This window comes from Cucurbita pepo, chromosome 13 (genome assembly GCF_057944985.1).
Source record: "Cucurbita pepo subsp. pepo isolate OVF chromosome 13, ASM5794498v1, whole genome shotgun sequence".
NCBI lineage: Eukaryota > Viridiplantae > Streptophyta > Magnoliopsida > Cucurbitales > Cucurbitaceae > Cucurbita > Cucurbita pepo.
In genome coordinates, this window is record NC_141810.1 from 14,628,744 (window position 1) to 14,646,777 (window position 18,034).

General features: G+C 34.8%; 4 protein-coding genes and 1 non-coding gene across 6 annotated transcripts; 2 read left to right on the plus strand and 3 right to left on the minus strand.

The window, feature by feature from the left end:
- Nucleotides 1-2,433: 2,433 nt before the first annotated feature.
- LOC111809392 (uncharacterized) lies at nt 2,434-4,631 on the plus strand. Its single transcript, XM_023695844.2, has 2 exons — nt 2,434-2,827; nt 3,247-4,631. Exons 1-2 carry the CDS (start codon nt 2,777-2,779, stop codon nt 4,342-4,344), a joined length of 1,149 nt encoding a protein of 382 aa, XP_023551612.1. The 5' UTR covers nt 2,434-2,776; the 3' UTR covers nt 4,345-4,631.
- Nucleotides 4,632-4,915: 284 nt separating this feature from the next.
- LOC111809391 (SUPPRESSOR OF GAMMA RESPONSE 1) lies at nt 4,916-8,546 on the minus strand. 2 transcript variants are annotated; one of them, XM_087116980.1, is made up of 6 exons: nt 8,218-8,546; nt 7,161-7,293; nt 6,712-6,898; nt 6,107-6,603; nt 5,489-5,806; nt 4,916-5,401 (listed from the first exon to the last, which is right to left on the minus strand). In XM_087116980.1, the coding sequence occupies exons 1-6, from the start codon at nt 8,223-8,225 to the stop codon at nt 5,357-5,359; spliced, it is 1,188 nt and encodes a 395-aa protein (XP_086973106.1). In that variant the 5' UTR covers nt 8,226-8,546; the 3' UTR covers nt 4,916-5,356. The 2 variants fall into 2 exon arrangements, with proteins under 2 accessions (XP_086973106.1, XP_023551611.2); XM_023695843.2 differs by having other exon boundaries at nt 4,916-5,410; nt 8,218-8,543.
- A 448-nt stretch (nt 8,547-8,994) lies between these two features.
- On the plus strand, nt 8,995-9,066 carry TRNAD-GUC (transfer RNA aspartic acid (anticodon GUC)). The gene has a single exon. It is a non-coding gene; the product is annotated as a tRNA-Asp (tRNA).
- A 130-nt stretch (nt 9,067-9,196) lies between these two features.
- LOC111808226 (S-adenosyl-L-methionine-dependent methyltransferases superfamily protein) lies at nt 9,197-12,248 on the minus strand. Its single transcript, XM_023694073.2, has 9 exons — nt 11,977-12,248; nt 11,817-11,878; nt 11,513-11,564; nt 11,008-11,122; nt 10,774-10,868; nt 10,013-10,119; nt 9,807-9,921; nt 9,690-9,734; nt 9,197-9,597 (listed from the first exon to the last, which is right to left on the minus strand). The coding sequence occupies exons 1-9, from the start codon at nt 12,163-12,165 to the stop codon at nt 9,526-9,528; spliced, it is 852 nt and encodes a 283-aa protein (XP_023549841.2). The 5' UTR covers nt 12,166-12,248; the 3' UTR covers nt 9,197-9,525.
- Nucleotides 12,249-12,824: 576 nt separating this feature from the next.
- Nucleotides 12,825-16,350, minus strand: LOC111809175 (altered inheritance of mitochondria protein 32). Its single transcript, XM_023695556.2, has 5 exons — nt 15,975-16,350; nt 15,717-15,802; nt 14,873-15,178; nt 14,673-14,756; nt 12,825-13,495 (listed from the first exon to the last, which is right to left on the minus strand). Exons 1-5 carry the CDS (start codon nt 16,209-16,211, stop codon nt 13,120-13,122), a joined length of 1,089 nt encoding a protein of 362 aa, XP_023551324.2. The 5' UTR covers nt 16,212-16,350; the 3' UTR covers nt 12,825-13,119.
- Between the last annotated feature and the right edge of the window lie 1,684 nt (nt 16,351-18,034).

Here is an 18,034-nt window from a genome sequence, read left to right on the forward strand (position 1 = left end):
ATTAAATTTAAAATTATAATTTTCTGATTAAAAAATTAATGGATATATTAAATCCACTTAAAGTCGATATTATTATTTATTCACTCATCACTTTTCTTTATTTTATTATGCAATTATAAATATTAAAAATTCTAAAATTCGTATGACCGTAGATATGGAAGATGGAATCTTTACCGACCATTTAAAATTTCATTTTCAAATCCCCTTCACTCCATTTATGATCCAATTCCAAACTAATTTCCATCTCAATTATTTCTTTGTACTTATCTCCTTTTTTTCTTGATAAGGAAATTTGTTAATTGACAGCTTCTCTTATTAATATAATTCTAAAATATAATACTTTTTAAAACGAGTAACCAAATACTTCAGTATAAATTAATTAATTTAGAAAATACTTTCTAAAATTTATATATCGAGAGGTATACAATTCAAACTTTGATGGCGTAGAAAATTTTTGTTTATAGTCTCATTTAATTGAGAAAACGACTTTGGTAGTTTGCATGTTCGTTATTTTGACAATTAAACGAGACATTCTATTATCCAATTAATATAGAAAATGACTCTCATGTGATTATTTTAATGTTCAATTCTACGAGAATTTATTTTCTATTATTTATAATAAATATACAATTTATTCTCGTTGGTTCTATTAGTTTAATTTTTTTTTCAATAGGAAAATAATATTTTAAATGATATTCTTATTTTAATTAATAAAAAAAACGTTAGTAAAATTTTCAAAATTTTAATTTTTTTTGTTATTTTAAAATTGCTGGTTTATCCTATAATGACGTGGACAGCAATATAAAGTTAGTTTGAAATTTATAGAAATATATATATATGTATAAAATCGTTTGTTAGTTAGGTTATACTTAGGATAAGTCTTATAATATTTAAAATATCATATTAATTATTATATATTAAATTTAAATATGAGAAATGTGAGAAGAAAAGGCGAAGAAGAAGTCAAACGAGGAGTACTTAGATTCCTCAATCCAACTTTCTCAAGCCATGTGGAGTTAGCTGTCAAAGAAGACCAAGCGAACCCAACTTCTCTGGGTTACCGTCCTTACACGTGGCAATCCTACGTCAACCGAATCCATCTGGCATTTTACCGAACTGTCATTTCTCTTCAAATTATTTAAATAAACTATACCCTCTAATTTCATTTTATTTCGTTTTAATTTTTGGCTTACTCTTAAACTAATTTAGTATATAAATTGAATCAAATAGTATTATTTAAGCAAATATCGAATATTTAAATTTTTATATTTTATATTAAATTTAATAACATCGTATCACAAAGTTATTTATATTTTTTTTGGATTTAAAACGCTTCTTAATGGATCGTCATTTGACATGTTGATTAGATGATTGATCTTCGGGAAGACATATTGATCTTCTTGCATGAACGGTAATTAAATTTTTTTTTTTTTATTTTTTAGACGACCAATCCTTATACTTATTGACCGATCTATCAAATGAAGGTGACCTTGTACGAGCTTTAAGTACGATTAGCTCTAATCGGATAATTAATATTTTTTATCCATTTGACATTGATTGACTAATTTTTCATTTATTTTAATTTAACTTGGGAAGACAGGTAAATTTGTAATGGATCTTGAATTTACCCACATATATTTTTATTAATAATTTAAATTATTAAAACGACAGGCGGAAATTTTGTATATAAAATTGAATCGACGTGAAATATTATTTAAGCTAACATTGAATATTTAAATTCATATACTCTATATTAAATTTAATAACATTATAACATGAAATTATTTATATTTTTATTTGAATTCAAAACGCTTCTTAATGGATCATCCTTTGACATGCTGATCAAACGATCGACATTTGAGAAGGCATGTTGATTTTCTTGAGTGAACGGTAATTAAATTTTTTAATTTTTTTTAGACGACCAATCCTTAAATTCGTTGACCGATCTATCAAATGAAGGCAACCTAGCTTTTTTATAGAGCGAGCTTTAAGTATGACGGGCTCTAATTGGATAATTAATATTTTTTAAGACAGGTGGCGTTATTCGATTGGCTAATTGTTCATTAATTTTAATTTTAATTTGGGAAGACATGTAAATTTGTAATTGATCATGAATTTACCGACAGATATTTTTATTATTGATTTAAATTACTAACATGACAGGCGGGAATTTCGAATTTAACCACAGGTCCATGTATAAGTTGACTAAACTATAATTGGTCACAGAGCATTCCTTAAGCTGGCTGTCCGTTGGATCAGCATCTGGATTTCAATCCAACGATCAAGAATAGATCGAGATGGATGATAGTGTGAGTGTGAGCGCACACGATATATTCCCTTTCGTTGAAAGTTTTCTAAATTTTTGGGATTATTTGGTGAAGGGAAATTCAGGGGATAAAAAAAAAATATATAAATAAAGAAATATTTGAGGTTAAGCAGTAAGCACCATTTCTGTATTCTTCTCAGTCATCTCTCCGATGACCTCTCTCTCTCGAACGCCGGAATTCTGGAATTGAGAGCTGTTCATGAAAGCCATCAATAAGAACAGGAACGGCTAGTATTTGCGCTATGTCGATTGAAACAGAGCGTTTAAACTGAGTTCATTTCACATTTTGTACCCACACCGCTGGAATATCTCTTCCAAATTTTAGTTTGCTTCGCCCCTTTTGTGGGGATTTGTTTGTCGGAGTTTCTAGGATCTGATTTTGCGGAGTTTTGAGAGAGCATTTGAGGATTTATCCGGCATTTTCTGAGATTTGTCTGTATTTTGTTCATAATGTTTGATGGGTATTACAGCTCTAAAAGGACTGATGGTGTTTGCGCCCAGGTCTGTTGCTTTGAATCCTCTCTGTTTCTCTTGTTCGATTGCTTCTTTATCTTGTTTTCCGAATCTGTTTTCTGGACTTTTTGAGTTAAGAACTTGTGTGTTGTTCTTCATTTTTCTTAACCCTTTTGGTTGAACTTGTCTTTGATTCCTTTGGAAATGCCCATTAATGATGGACTTCTTCGTTTTTGTTCTGTTTATGAGTAGAATGGTTTGATTTGAAGTGTGCATTGATTTGGAATTCAATCAAATTTGTTGTTCGTTTCCATTTATAGCTAAATTTCCTTTTCTGGGTGTGCAAATTTCAGCTCATTTAACGTCTTGTCGTCCCCATTTATCGTTTTTCACTTGTTTTTGCATCTGGAAATGTCGTTTGATTGCTGATTGTGTTCTTCAATGTTCGTTGTTTTTGTTTGTGGCAGGGGCCTCGTGGGGCTTTTGGTTTGTCTAGATTACGATGTATTCTTCGAGGGTGGAATTTGAAGATACTAATTTCTTTCTTTGTGGCTGTTCCACTCTTGATATTGTTCATATATCTTCATGGCCAGAAGGTCTCTTATTTCCTTAGACCTTTATGGGAGTCTCCTCCAAAGCCATTTCATGAAATCCCTCATTACTATCATGAAAATGTATCCATGGAGTCTCTCTGCAAGCTTCATGGTTGGACGATGCGTGAATTGCCTCGACGAGTTTTCGATGCTGTTCTGTTTAGTAACGAAGTCGACATCCTAACTATCAGATGGAAGGAACTGTATCCTTACGTGAGTCAGTTTGTGCTTCTCGAGTCGAACTCGACGTTCACTGGTCGGACGAAGCCATTGGTATTTGCAAACAACCGGGAACAGTTTAGCTTTGTCGAGTCGCGGTTGAATTATGGTATGGTAGGGGGAAGGTTTAAGAAAGGAGAGAATCCATTTGTTGAAGAGGCATATCAAAGATTGACTTTGGATCAGCTAATTAGGATATCAGGGATAAAAGATGATGACTTGTTGATCATGTCTGATGTCGACGAGATCCCGAGCGCTCACACGATAAACCTCTTGAGGTGGTGCGACAATATTCCGCCCATACTCCATCTACGGCTAAAGAACTACTTATACTCCTTTGAGTTTTATGAAGATGAGAACAGCTGGAGAGCTTCTGTCCATCAGTACAAGCATGGTAAAACACGGTACGCTCATTATCGTCAATCCGATGAAGTCTTATCGGATTCGGGGTGGCATTGTAGCTTTTGCTTCCGTCATATCAGTGAGTTCATATTCAAGATGAAAGCATACAGCCATTACGACAGAGTCAGGTTTTCTCATTACTTAAACCCCGACAGAATTCAGGACATAATTTGCAAAGGAGCAGACCTATTCGACATGCTTCCCGAAGAGTACACGTTTCGGGAAATGATCGGGAAGATGGGACCGATCCCGCAGTCTTACTCGGCCGTTCATCTCCCAGCATTCCTGCTAAACAATGCTGAGAAGTACAAATACTTGTTACCAGGCAACTGCAAGAGAGAAAGTGGCTAAATTATGAAGGAACAAGAAAGAAATGGCTACACAAATGATGAACATAAAGAGATACCTATTCTGGAATCTGATGGACTCCACATTGTTGCAGCTGAGGAAACTGTCTGTAAAACCACCATGTTTCTTCAAAGTGGCATCACATTTCCCAAGCTTCTCTTATGGGTAATGCTTAGGTAACACTGTAATTTCCACCATCTCTCTGTATTGATCTTAGAACATTGTCTAATACTCATTTATTCTTTTCTCAATACTTTTTCTGTCAATGAAAAGAAAAGTTAATAGTCTTAGATATCAGTCTTCTCCTCCTGAATTTGGTGTCTGACTTCTGGAAATACATACTTTGATTCAGTCGTTCAAACGGTTCGAACTATCATTCTCAATCCAGTTCGAGTCAGAAGGTTTCCTATGGATAACTGAGGTTTGAAATTATCTTTTGAGTCCAATGATCAAGGAGAGTTAGATTTGTGATTCTCGAGAGTACTGATAGCTAATATTAGTAACAAAAACGATGGCACAATATGCATATTAGATAATAGTGAACCGATGTGTACCTTGATCGATATCGAGCTACTACATAGAATAAGATTCATTTCAGTTACCACATAGAATACTTTTTACATTCCATACCAAATAGTATATCAGTTTTCACATTTTACACCCAGCCACCCATCTCACATATCATCAATGACACTCAAAATAAGTAGTTCAAGCACCTTCGTGGTGCATTTAACACAAAATTTGAGCAAAAACCAGCTCGATCATGGGGTCGGTCTCGATTGCTCTTGATCCAATGACCTTACTGAGAAACAACTCATAGATAAGGTTATGTGCCATGTGAATTTCGAAGTTTAATCAATTTTCAAGGGGTAAAAGGCATGGCAATCCCCATATAAATGAAAGCGAAATGACTTCAAAGAGTTTTACGATGAATGATGGTGAATTCAAGGAAGATTCGGGCCGAAAAGTCAGATTGAACACGTCATTCTCGTAAGATTTTGCTTCGACCTTCACTTCATATCCTGTCGATCCAGTCGAAAATGCTCTCTTGAGAACCAAACTGCAGGTCCTACAAGCAACAATCAAAGTCCGAGTTATAGATCGAAGGAAAGCATTTGAAACTGGGGAGAGTGGGAGGTGAACTTACAGAAAGATGAAAGTCAGGTGGAGTATCTAATTCAAGGTTCTCAAGGTCTGCAATTCCACATGGAACGTTGTCGTTCATAATCTCGTGGCACGTGTTGCTACCAGAGAGCGAGAAAGGCATTTGATTTAGTTGGTTGTTACTCATAACAGCACAAGAATCCAGGACTTCATTGCACAATAAATTGTCTTCCAAGTAATGTAATTCAACATTATCTATATCCTGAGATTCTCCAGCCAACCATGCATGGTATCCCAGGTTGTTCTCCGATGAAATACTCGGATAAGAAACACGAGACATTTCTAGAGCCAACTCTTCTCCCTAATCAACAAAGCATATTTAAGTGTGAATTTGACAGATGATTACTTTATAGAGTCGAGGAAAGAATGCAATGTTGAGGATTGTTGGTAGGGAGTCCCACGTCGGCTAATTAAGGGGATGATCATGAGTTTATAAGTAAGAATATGTCTCCATTGATATGAGGCCTTTTGGGGAAACCAAAAGTAAACCCACGAGAGCTTATGATCAAAGTGGACAATATCATACCATCGCAGAGGTTCGTGGTTCCTAACATGCAATGACACAAAATAGACGATGAAACTAACGTAAAAGAGTAGCTACCTTTGCAAATGACAGAGGCAGACTATTGTCAGCAACAGCATTGGAGACAAACGATTTTCCCGATCGAGGTGGAACCGGGGGATTCGACTTGGGAGTTCTAGGACTCGTATGACGGAGCATAGCATCAAAATCCTCAATAAGCATATTATCACCACTCTTAATATATTGCTTCGGTTGCTGATAAGAAATCTTCGACAAAACGTATTCTCCTTCCTTCTCATCTTCTTCAGTTCCCAAATGATATTGATGTATCACCCAATTCGACTTTTCGGGTTTCAAGCCTCCCTTTGAACTTCTATACAGAGAGAAGATCTTCTTCCATCCCTTATGAACACCCTTTTCTATCAAAGCTTTAGTCTTACCTGTCTTATGCCAGCGAAAATGTTCGAGGCTTGAATCATGTCCATTTTCTATCTTGCGACGTTTCCTTTGACCCGTGGCGTATGCATTGCTTGTCTTATGAAAGAAATGTACATCATTTCCATCTTTACAAACACCTGAATAATTGAAGATGTTATTATTCTGAATGAGAGAACAACTGGGGCCTTTTTAAATTGATGGTAGCATAGGAAATGAACAAAAATGAACACAGACGAATTCCGAACCAGGGAGATTTTCTGGATGAGTGTAACAAATTCCTTGATCTGTTTCAAGTGTGGGGATGAATTCATCAATTAATGCATGTGGCTTTAAGTTTCCAACGGTGCATTTAGCCGCTAAGTGATCCATTATCTCTTCATCACTTGGATCAAACTTAACACCAGCAGGCAATCCAGGCCATTCAGGAGAAACCTGCAAAGAACATGCATAAAAAAAGCATTCATGATCCAGGCCATTCATGATTCAATGCCTTACATTCAAGGCACAGCACAAGCTAAAAGGTAGGATGCCAAATTACACACTAAATTACAATGAAAGTGAGTCAATAACTAAAGTGCATATCAAAATGTTCAAGATTTTTATAAAATATGAATGAACAATTCACTGTCTATATAACAATCAACTTCTAATTCATATATCAGTTATGAAAACACAGGGTCGAGGTCAAACTTACATCTGTATTATCAATAATAAAGTGACAGTTTGGACATTCTCGTTTCGCATCGCAATCTTTAATTACTTGTGAAGACGATCGAGTGACGTTTTTTACTTTTCTTGCAATTGTTCGGCTATCAATTATCCAAGACCTGTGAGAATGAGATACTGAAAGTTAAAATGCAGTCACTAGATATCAGAAAAGGACATAACAAGTATTGGATTGTAAAAGTAAGCAACCATAAAGAGAAATACAAGCATTCACAAGGTTTCTACGTGCACATGAATAATCTCTATTAGGATGAACCATTTTTTTATGATGCAAGAAACAAAACCACGAGACCACGAGGGCTTATGCCTAAAGTAAACAATACCATATCATAGTGGAGATATGACGAGTTGTTTGTTGTCCCTAACAAGTAATATCAAAGTCTGCTCCAGATTTAGCCATGTTGGTGAGCTTCGATGACATGGTCATAGTGATATTTGGATGAGTTTATCAACAAGTGATGTGCTCTAGTGTGGAGTTGGTTTAGTTAAAAGTGATATGCTCAAGAGTATGCTTAGATGACATTCTTCGGGAGTGGAAACCTCTCCCTAGCCGTTTTGAAACCTTGAGGGGAAGCCCGAAAGGGAAAACCCGGGTTACAGATAACTATTTAGGGGTTGTGAATGCAACCAAAGCCTCAAATTGACTAGAAATAGAACAATTTGGGTACATAAATGAGAGATAACGTCTCCATTCAACATTTTGGGTACAAAATTTGCAGAGTACACACAAGGAAGTAAACTCCAGACATTCTCAATCTCATCATTCTAACCATGAAAGACAGTTGAAGCTTAATACATGATCAAAACCAGAAGATCGCCTTAAACTTTTAACCAAAAAATGTTGAGAAAAATTATACAAAACCCACAATCTTGGCACAATAGTTGATTCAACCCAGAAATACAAACTAGGAGGAGAACAAAAGCGGACGATCAACGAAGAAATGACGCATTTCTCCATCTCGGATTGTAAGAACTCGAAGAATCCTCGACAGAAAACCAAGAAATTAGATGAAAAGAGTACTGACCTCGCCATATTCTTCAAGAATTGAGCTCAAGAAGACGATCAGAGATAGCGATAGAAGAAGAAGGAGCTTCAGCGCGTTTGAGCTTTTGGGGCTTTTGTCGACTACGCTCAAGTTTTAGTGAAGAGTGTGAGGCAGAGGAATGAAGCCCCAAGTCCCAACTGTGCCCAATGTGAGCGGGAAAACTTGGCCCCTGCTTCGGTGGAGGCTCGTGTTCCAGACTATAGGTTCGGAACATAGTCAATGGCTGTGGGTCCCAGAATTGGGGGAAGATGGGACCGAGACTGAGGTGTGGAAGCCGAAGCTGGGATGTCTGGTGGAAGGATTTTAGCTTCGAAAACCGAGTAAATGCGATGTCTGGTAAATTTCAGGTGGCCACACGGAGACTTGCGGCCCAAGCTATAAACACTTCCCGTCTTTGGATACGTTTTCATCTATATTTTTTTAAATATATTTTTAACCTCTCTTTTTTTTTTTTTTTTTTTTTTTTTTTTTTTTTTAAATAAAAAACACATATCTATTGGACCAAAAAATAATAATAATAATAATTCAATTTTATGTCTAATAAATTTGTTGAATTTGAGAAACATTAAATATGGCATAACCCTATTAACACAAAAATTAAAATTTAAAGAATTATTAGACATTTTAAAAATATCTTTCAATTGTTTATTAAGTTTTGCAAAATCTAAAAAAATCGATAATTAAACTTGTAATTTAACAAACTTTCAATTCATTTGTTTATAGCTTTTAAAATATGTGAATTCGAAATAACAGTAAGTCGTTGTAGTATAGTGGTGAGTATACCCGCCTGTCACGCGGGTGACCCGGGTTCGATCCCCGGCAACGGCGTTTTTTTTTTTCCTTCCAAATTTTAGTGTTTGCTATAAAGAACTCGGTAATGAAACGACAGCGTTTAGTAACATGTTATTTTTACTCGGTAGTATATTGGAGACGACAGAAAAAGTAATGGAACAACAAATAAGCACCAACATCAAATTTCAAGCATTAAACTTATAATTTAACCAAAATAATCTCTCAAGAAAACACAAACTAATCATCGATCCTTTCGAAACCGACCCAACGACAAAATTGATCGAAATTATTCGATCTTCTGTTTCAAAAACCTAACATCTAATTGATCCATTCAGAAACAAACTAAACCAATTCATTCATCGTGTTCAGCTGACACCCTTTGGAGAGATGAATCACCCAAGAAAGCTTCGGACTTCAGTAATTGCTCAACTAAGCCAACATTTCAGGTTACATGAATTTCGATAAGAACTACAACACGAACTCTACAGTTGATGCTCAGCGACGTTTGTACAGACAAGGTTTTAGTTGTGGCCAATCAATATCTTTCCCATTAGAAATTTTCTCATCCTACAGAGCAAAAATAATGATAAAACCCAGATGTGAACGAGTACAAATACAATATCAACGTGAGAATTTAGTTACTCAGAGCATTTACAAACCTTTTTCTTGAAGTATAACAAAATAAACATCTTGTTTGAGAAGTCCTGCACATGATATACTAATATATGAGCAGCAAGAAAGAAACGACAATGCTAAATAATAGAGAATTAATATACCTTCAACGCTGAGACGAATCCTAGCTCACAAACAGCCCTTACAAACTCGTTGGGGTCGGCTCCTCCGTTGCTTGGGTCAAATCTGCTTTTGACTTCTGATATTAAAAGCCATCCACTGCATGTAGAAACAGAGAGTTCAGTCAACAATGTTGGGCAACTGTTATTAGGCTATGACACTAATAGAGAGCCAAAAGTAGCCCACAAACCGTGGTTTGAGTACTCTTCGTGCTTCTGTCAAGTAACTCGCATAATTGACCCCCATAAGTGAAAGGCAAAAGACAGCAACATCCACAGATGAAGAGTCGAGAGGTGTCTGCCAGAGGCATAAGCATTAACCAGTGTTTAGAGGTTTCGACAGCCAACGAGTCTAATACAAATTTCGTGAACGAACAAATGAAAGAGATGGGTATAATGTAATGCTCCTATGGCCATATCTATGAGTAAACATGATAGCAAAAAAAAAAAAACAGATCAAACATAAAATATCCAACCAATCAATCCAAGTCCTCCAATTTTCTCAATATCGAAACCTAATATCATTCGAAAAATGCAACTAAGCAGTAAAATAGATTACACATCCAATTACTCTAAACTATAGATGCTTGTCAAAACGACTTTGATTGTTGACATTAATGTATTATACAAGTTATCATCCTCTTTATGTCCCTCCCTCCAATCACTAATACCAATTCACCATGACTTATTCTTCCATGGTTGAACCTAACCATTAAATCACCAAACGTTGGGGGACAAAAAAGAAAATGTAAAACCTTTTCAACAACTTGCTAGTCATTGAGCAAATAAGACGTAATAAACGAGCCTTAGCTTATCAACAAAAATTAACAAGAAAGTGACAAGATCTCCGGCAAGTTGAAAATATTGTCGACATGGCTAACTTTCAAGCAAGAAATGCAGTTGTATGTCTGAATGCATTTTACAACATCAAGTTCAAATACAGTAAGCGTACATTCGACATATCACAAGCAATAACAGAGGGACCTTTGGAAACCAGATCAAATGAGAAAACTTTATTCTTCACATTCTTTGAAAGGCGTGCATCCCCTGTAATTCAATTTGAAGGAGAAAAAAAATAAGAGAAAAATGAAGAAACAAGTCTGAGTGTCCACAAAGGCTCAAATACTTGATCAATATTTAGTTAAAGGAAGGGAAAACAGAAGTTTTTTTTTTCCCAAAAACTCACCACAGCCAAAATCAGCCACAATAAACGAGGGATCGTGCTCTTTCAGCCATTTTGTGATTAAATTCACAGGCAGCTCAGGCCAATGCAACATTTGCTCTTGGTATCCTGTATGATACTAACCATCAAAATGTTAATTAACGCTAGTCCTAGGCCATCGAAATGAAACTCACCACCTAAAACTTCCTCAACCATCAATAAATAGACAAAGTTTTAGAAAGGAAAAAGGTGGCCTTGATGCTTTTCCTCTCAAAGAGACGAGATGTAAGCCTCAAATTTAGTTTAAAATGTTTTACAAATCCTAAACTGGTATGACCGAACATCCATAAACATAATAGTCAAAAGTTCAGGAAAAGAAAGCCTATCAATTGCCAATACAACAAAAATCCTAGAAGGAAATCTTTGAGCTCAGCTACTATTATAATTCATAGAATTTACTTGTACTATAATTCATAGAACAGTAACATGATCTACATTTAGGAAATAGAAACAGACAGACAGAACTTACCACATCAAACAGAACCTGATCTTCATTGAAATAATTAAGCGCCTCTTCCCCTCTAAATCAAAAAAGACGAACAGGATCAATTGGCTTCAAATAATGGGGGTATGACAATGAAATAAACTTAAGACTAAGAACTCAGCTTTAAAAGAACTGATAGGAAACTAAAAGTTTAATGCCAAACGAGTCAACAAAAATTCAAGGTGACATATCAATTATATAGGCAATCTGACTCAAAATTTAGTACATACACATAGAAACACGCAAGTCCGGCAGTAAAAAATAAAAGAATCGAAGAAAAAATCATTACGTGCAGGTATACAACTTCTCATTAAGCATCCTAAAATGCCCTCCTGATAAACGAGCTCGCATCTGCATCAACATCGAACCAGAATGCATACAATTAATCCTTAAAGTTCCCAAGCAAAAATTGATATCAAAACGAGGTTAGATTCTGAAAGAAGTCGAACCTTATCGAGAAAACTAGACGAGCCAGAAGCCCTCCGAGATTTTTTGCCATCAGAAGAAGTAGAAACAACGATGTCTTGGCCACTGGTCTCAGTAGCATCCGGTATACTATTGGTAAAATCTTTATTTCTGTCAGACCGGCGACGCTTCGCCCTCTTACGCTTTTTGTTTGAGCGGCCTTCGTCCGCCATTGTTGCTGTTGGCGGGAAGAAACCTTGACGAATCAATTCGCGTTGTGAGGAGGGGGGTCAAAAAGAGTAGAGAGGAGCCGATGTAGAATGAAGTTGGGATTTTAGCAAAACCTGCCTCAAGATAGACCGGAAGATTCGGTTCGGTTTTATACTCGATTTTTTTGGGAATCAAACCGACTGCATTCGGTTTATTTCACCAGACCCGATTTAATCATATAGTAGAAAAAATTAAAATAAAAAATAAATGAAAAGTTTATTGTTATTGGACAACTGGTCGACTACAAAAAGCTTAGCCTTGTCTAATTGAATTATTCGAATTTCTTTTAAATTTACCGACCTATTATATACCAAATTCAAAATTTAAAATTATATTCCACCTAAAATTTAATTTTATATTTAATAAATTGATTCGTTTTAAAAAAATGTCAAATAGAAGGAATATAGTTTTAAATATTATTTTGGTGTATGTTTTTCTTTTTAAATGTCAAATAGAAGGAATATAGTTTTAACAGTCACATGATTGAAAATATAAAAGGCTACCTTGATAGACTATGTACTGGAAAATAATGTCCAAAATGTATAGCTTGATTTAATCCTGTATGATAAAGGACCTGTTGATAAATAATTCATTTACAATGGACCAATGCAAACATAGCTCATGTATTGAACTGAATAGAGTATTTAAAATGGAATAAGCAACAAGCTGAGAGTAATTGCTAATCATCCAACAAATATGATAAGAAACAAACAATTTTTATCCTTGGAAGCAGCAGAGCTAGAAGAACACTCTCTCTAGTTTTTGCTCGGACTGTTAAAATCATTTAACTATCTATATTTCTAATTTAGCAAAGGGCTTCATCTTTACCAATATCACCAATCCCACCATAAAAAACGGAAGAAAAAAAACAGGGCACAGACACTTTCATGTGTAAACATAAACATATCATTTATAATTTACCCTGATCTCCTGTAGATGCTGTAGGCAACAGCGACAGTGGCCACAGCTCCAATTACCGCAACAGCAGTAAGAATTTCACTTTGTTCCCATTTTTCTGTCCAGCAGCAAGATAGCTTAGTTGCCTTCTTCGGAACTTGGTCTTCTTCGGAAGGTTCTTTCGACTTTTCCTCGATTCGGCTACTTTTCCCTGAACTTTCATCTCTGCAACAAGTGAACCCATTACTGCCCTGGCAACAACCTGCTACTGTTTCCACTTTACTTTGATCGCCATTTTCTTGAATTTCATCCTTGCTTTTCTTTGTATCTTCTCCATTTGGAAGCTTTTGTTCAACTTCCTTTTGGACTTCCTCAGGATTTGTCCCCATTTGCCCTCTGGAATTGTAATTGTAATGTCAATTTAATGTTCTACTATTGGGTCGAAAATAAATGACAAGTGAGCACCTAATAGTTGCATCCATGGCCCTTTTAAATTTATAAATTGTTCTTTGGGGTACAACATAAGGTTTAGAGGGTAGCCCATCTCAATCAGAAACAATAGAGTAACGGTGATCGAGATAGCTATAGAGAAGCCAAAGTGTCAGTCAGGTAGCTGTAAGAATTCCCTGACTATTTGATTAAAATAGAAGCAGTGAATGAACACAAAACAGAGAATCAATGGAGAAAAACTCCATGTCCAGTAAATTAGGAAAGAAAATAGCATAGGCATCGCAGCGGCTATTGAAAGCGATTTCTTCGCCGTTCTTACGAATCCCCAATCACTCTCTTCTCTTGATATCATCCAAAGATGAGAGTTGTTGAATGGCTCTAGAGGGTTTTTATGATCCGATAAAGAATCAAACCTAGCCCCTTCTTCTCTGCTTTTCCTAAGGCCGAATTGTAAACTTCAAGAGAATGAAAAGAATAACTAAACACTCAGCAGATTTGAGAAAACAGGTAACCTCTGCTCCTAACCTGACTTGCCTGAAGTTTCACACCCCAAACAACGTTCTGTGTATCCTACTAACACTACTCTCCCACCCATACTCACACGTTCCACTCTAATCGTTGGGAACTGAATTCCTTTTTATGACCTTCCTCACGTATACCTTCACTATAGGAGGTCTTACAGTAGTCAATGAATATATTGCACAACCCATTTAGGCCATCTATTGCGCGAAGCAAAGGATTATAGTGATGAACGATGACTACAACCACTCAGAAATTTAATCGATAAAATAAATAACTCCAGCTTTAGAGTTCAAACGCTCAGGTCTACTCAGTGTCCCACAGCAACAAGGGAAGATGGAAGGGTTCACAACACCAAATCCGAGGTACATATGAAAAATGGAGAGGATGATATGTCCATGATCTGTAAACTACATGATCAGAACTTTAGAGGAAAAACTGCTTATTGATACAAAATGCATCTCCGACAATATTATTGGGTGGACCAATAAAAAAGAATGCTTCATCCTCATAACTTCGTTATTAGTATTCTCATACCAGCAATGATAAAATAAGTTTAGCATCCAGTTCGGGGAATAAAATGTAACTGGGAAAAAGCACAAACCTCAAAAGCCTTTCCACGACTTCGCCCTTTGCAATGTGCTGTTCAAACAATTCAGAGACATCTTCAGGAGTTACATATCCGTACCTGTAAACAAGAAAATTAAACCCAAAATTCAACCAACATACACTTAAAATCTTCAGTTAAAGAGTTTGCTCTTTAGCAAATACATTAAGCACCAAGCTAGCTTTGAAGAATCTTACCAATGACCGGTAGTTTTCCCATCCACACCAGGTTGGTATATGATCAAGTTTCCGGCATACTTGTGTCCTCCAACGTGTGAACATGGACTAACATAAACCCGATCCTTTAGTCCTCGTAACCCAATCTCCTCCTCAAACTTTTGAACAAGAATGGGTCCACAGACACCACATCTCCGATCTCGACTAGCATGAACACACACAAACACATGAGAGCCAGTGAAAACCTCTGGCTCTCTGGATGCCCAGGGTTTATCATTCACAAGCACATCATCCACAAAGCCATCTACATCTGAATCTTCTAAACCCCTATAATCATCAAATCAAAAGGAAGAAAAGTAAAAATGCCTTAGAGACTCAAACCGGAATAGATAAAACTTACGAGAGGAAAACAAACGAAGAACTTCAATGGAAATGAAAGGAAATACAACGAAACATAGCAGCACAAATAACAGGAACAACACATTCCAATTCCTCCAAAATCTAACTGATTCATAATTTGTCTGGCCGCAGAACTGATATCATGAACTACATACAAAAATCCAAATTGTGGTAATTTGCTAGCGATCACATAACTTAAACGAAACGAATCCGGGAAACTAGTCAGGAAGAGTACTCTAATCCGGGAAATTGTGGTAATTTGCTAGCGATCACATAACTTCGTTATGTACTCTAACCAAAGAAGTCAACGCGAGATGAAATAGAGATGAACACAAGGATTTCATAATATTCGATAGAAACATCCACTATATCGTAAAGAAATAACACAAAATATCTCTGCATGTTTAATTTTTCATATCCTGGAACTCTTGGCTAAACTAGATTCCATTTAAACCTCGAAACTTACCTGTATTTGACCATTTCGGGGAAAATCAACACATCTCCATCCGAAAATCCAGTTTCTTCACGTCCCGAGAATATTGTCAGCTTCGTCTGAAAAAAACCAAATAAAAAGAATAAGTTACAGGCAAAGGCACATCCAATCCAATCCAATCCAATACGTGAATTCACCAATTCCAACAAAATCAAATCGAAAACGTCAAATTCCGAAGAAATATAATTTTCAAATATGGAAACAAACAACATCGATTCTATCAACGCAAACCTTCACAGAGAGATCATCCTTGCGAGCTTTGAGAGCGGCAGAAAGGAGTCTAGGGAGGACATCGGAATCAGACGCTTCAAGATGCGAGGGCCAGGCCTCCGGAGTCTTGTAGCAGAGAAATACATGTCGATCATAGGCACTGACGGTGCCGGCGAGGTTGCTCTGATACATCTCCTCTCGTCGGAATCCATAGTTCTCGTCGTCGGCAACGGAGATGGATAGGTTATCAGAGGCCATAGGAAAATCGAGGAAACGAGGTCAGAGATGAGAGAAGCGAAGGAAGTAGAAAATGGTATCGGAGAGAGCGCGCTATTGGAAAGGAGGGAGTAAATGGAGCGCGGAACGAGAAGGGATTGGATTTCTTCGGCTTCTGTATCTCATTTGCTGACGTTTTAAGAGGCTATGGACTAACACGCGCTTCCGAATTTTTTTATTAATTTTATTTTATAATTTATTTATGAACATGCCAACGTATGATGCGTTATCATTTTTACCGTGGATTTTTTATCGGGATAATTCAGTTTTTACTGACCTTTATACATTTTGAGATGCTTTTTTTTTTTTTACCTTTTGTATTTATTATATTTAATTTTATGCCTTTCGTGTTAATTGACAACTGTTTCAAATTTATAAATTTTTATTTAAATTAAATTATAAACGATAGGAATTTAAAATTTATTACAAAATTATAAAATAAAACTATTTCAACTCCACGCCACCTGATTATTATGGGCTCGCCCGTAGATGATAATCTTTTTTTTTTCCGTAAAAATTATGATGTAATTTTAACTTTTACTTAAGGGACGAGACTTTAGAGAAATTATTAGAAATATAAAAAGGCTAAATATATAAAAAAAAAATAAATAAATAAATAAAAGTAACTTTAAAATATTCTCCATTTTAGACTTATCCAATTTTCCTTTTTCCATTAGATTCTTGGTAGAATTAAAAAATTGGGGACAAAATTAATTTCAAGTAACCGTTTACCTTAGTAAAAAAATTGTTTTTAATAATTTAATATTTGACTATAAAATTGACTAAATTGTTAATTATTACAAGATTATTGAAAACGTCTAATTAAAGGGGTTTAAAAACAAATTTATTAGTTAATTTAATTATTCAAATAAGTATAACTCAACCTAATTATATTTATTCATTTTAATTCAAACAAAAAAAAATTAAATTGAATTAATTGTAAAATTTTTAAGATTAAGAGTCAAATTATTGTACAATAACAAAGGTAGATTATAAAATTTGCTAATATAATTTTATAATTTATGTTTGATACATTTAATAAAGAAAGGTAAATTCGATGACGTATAGCTCTTTTTTTATTATTTATTTTGATAGAACGTGTATCTCCCTGGATTAAAATATTGAAAATATCAAATTTAATTCAATTTTTAAATTAATACTTTTTTTTTCCTTTAGTTTTTTTTTTTTTTTTTTTTTTTTTTTTTTTTTTTTTTTTTAATGTCACCGTCAATATACTTAACTAAAGACAACTGGCTGAATCTTCTATTATTACATAATTTCATTAAATAATAATTAACGTCGGCTTATATATTATGTTACGTTGTTAATACCTGGTAAGCAAAAGATTAAAATATTCAATAGTTAAAATTTAGTTTAATAATCATTTTGTTTATTTTTATATTTTCCTTTAAATTATATTAATTTATTCACAATTTTTTTTAAAGTTTTCACATTACATAAAAACACGTGTAATTAAATATAAAAACAAAATCAAGTTTTTTTATTAAAAAAAAGTTTATAAAATTCGAAAATTAAGTATACAAACGATACAACCACCCCATAAACTTATTTGTTTTATTGTCATTTTTACCCATTTTTTTAAATCAAGCTAATTTTTTTAAAAAATTAAAAATAGTTTTTTATTTGTAGAATTTGATAAAAGAAATCATATGCCTCAAAAGGAATATGAAAACTATATTAAGAAAATTAGGAGAAAACAACATAAATTTAAAAAAAAAAAAAAACGGAATTTACATTTTTTTGGCTTTTTAAAAATTAACTTAGTTTTTGAAAACATTGTAAAA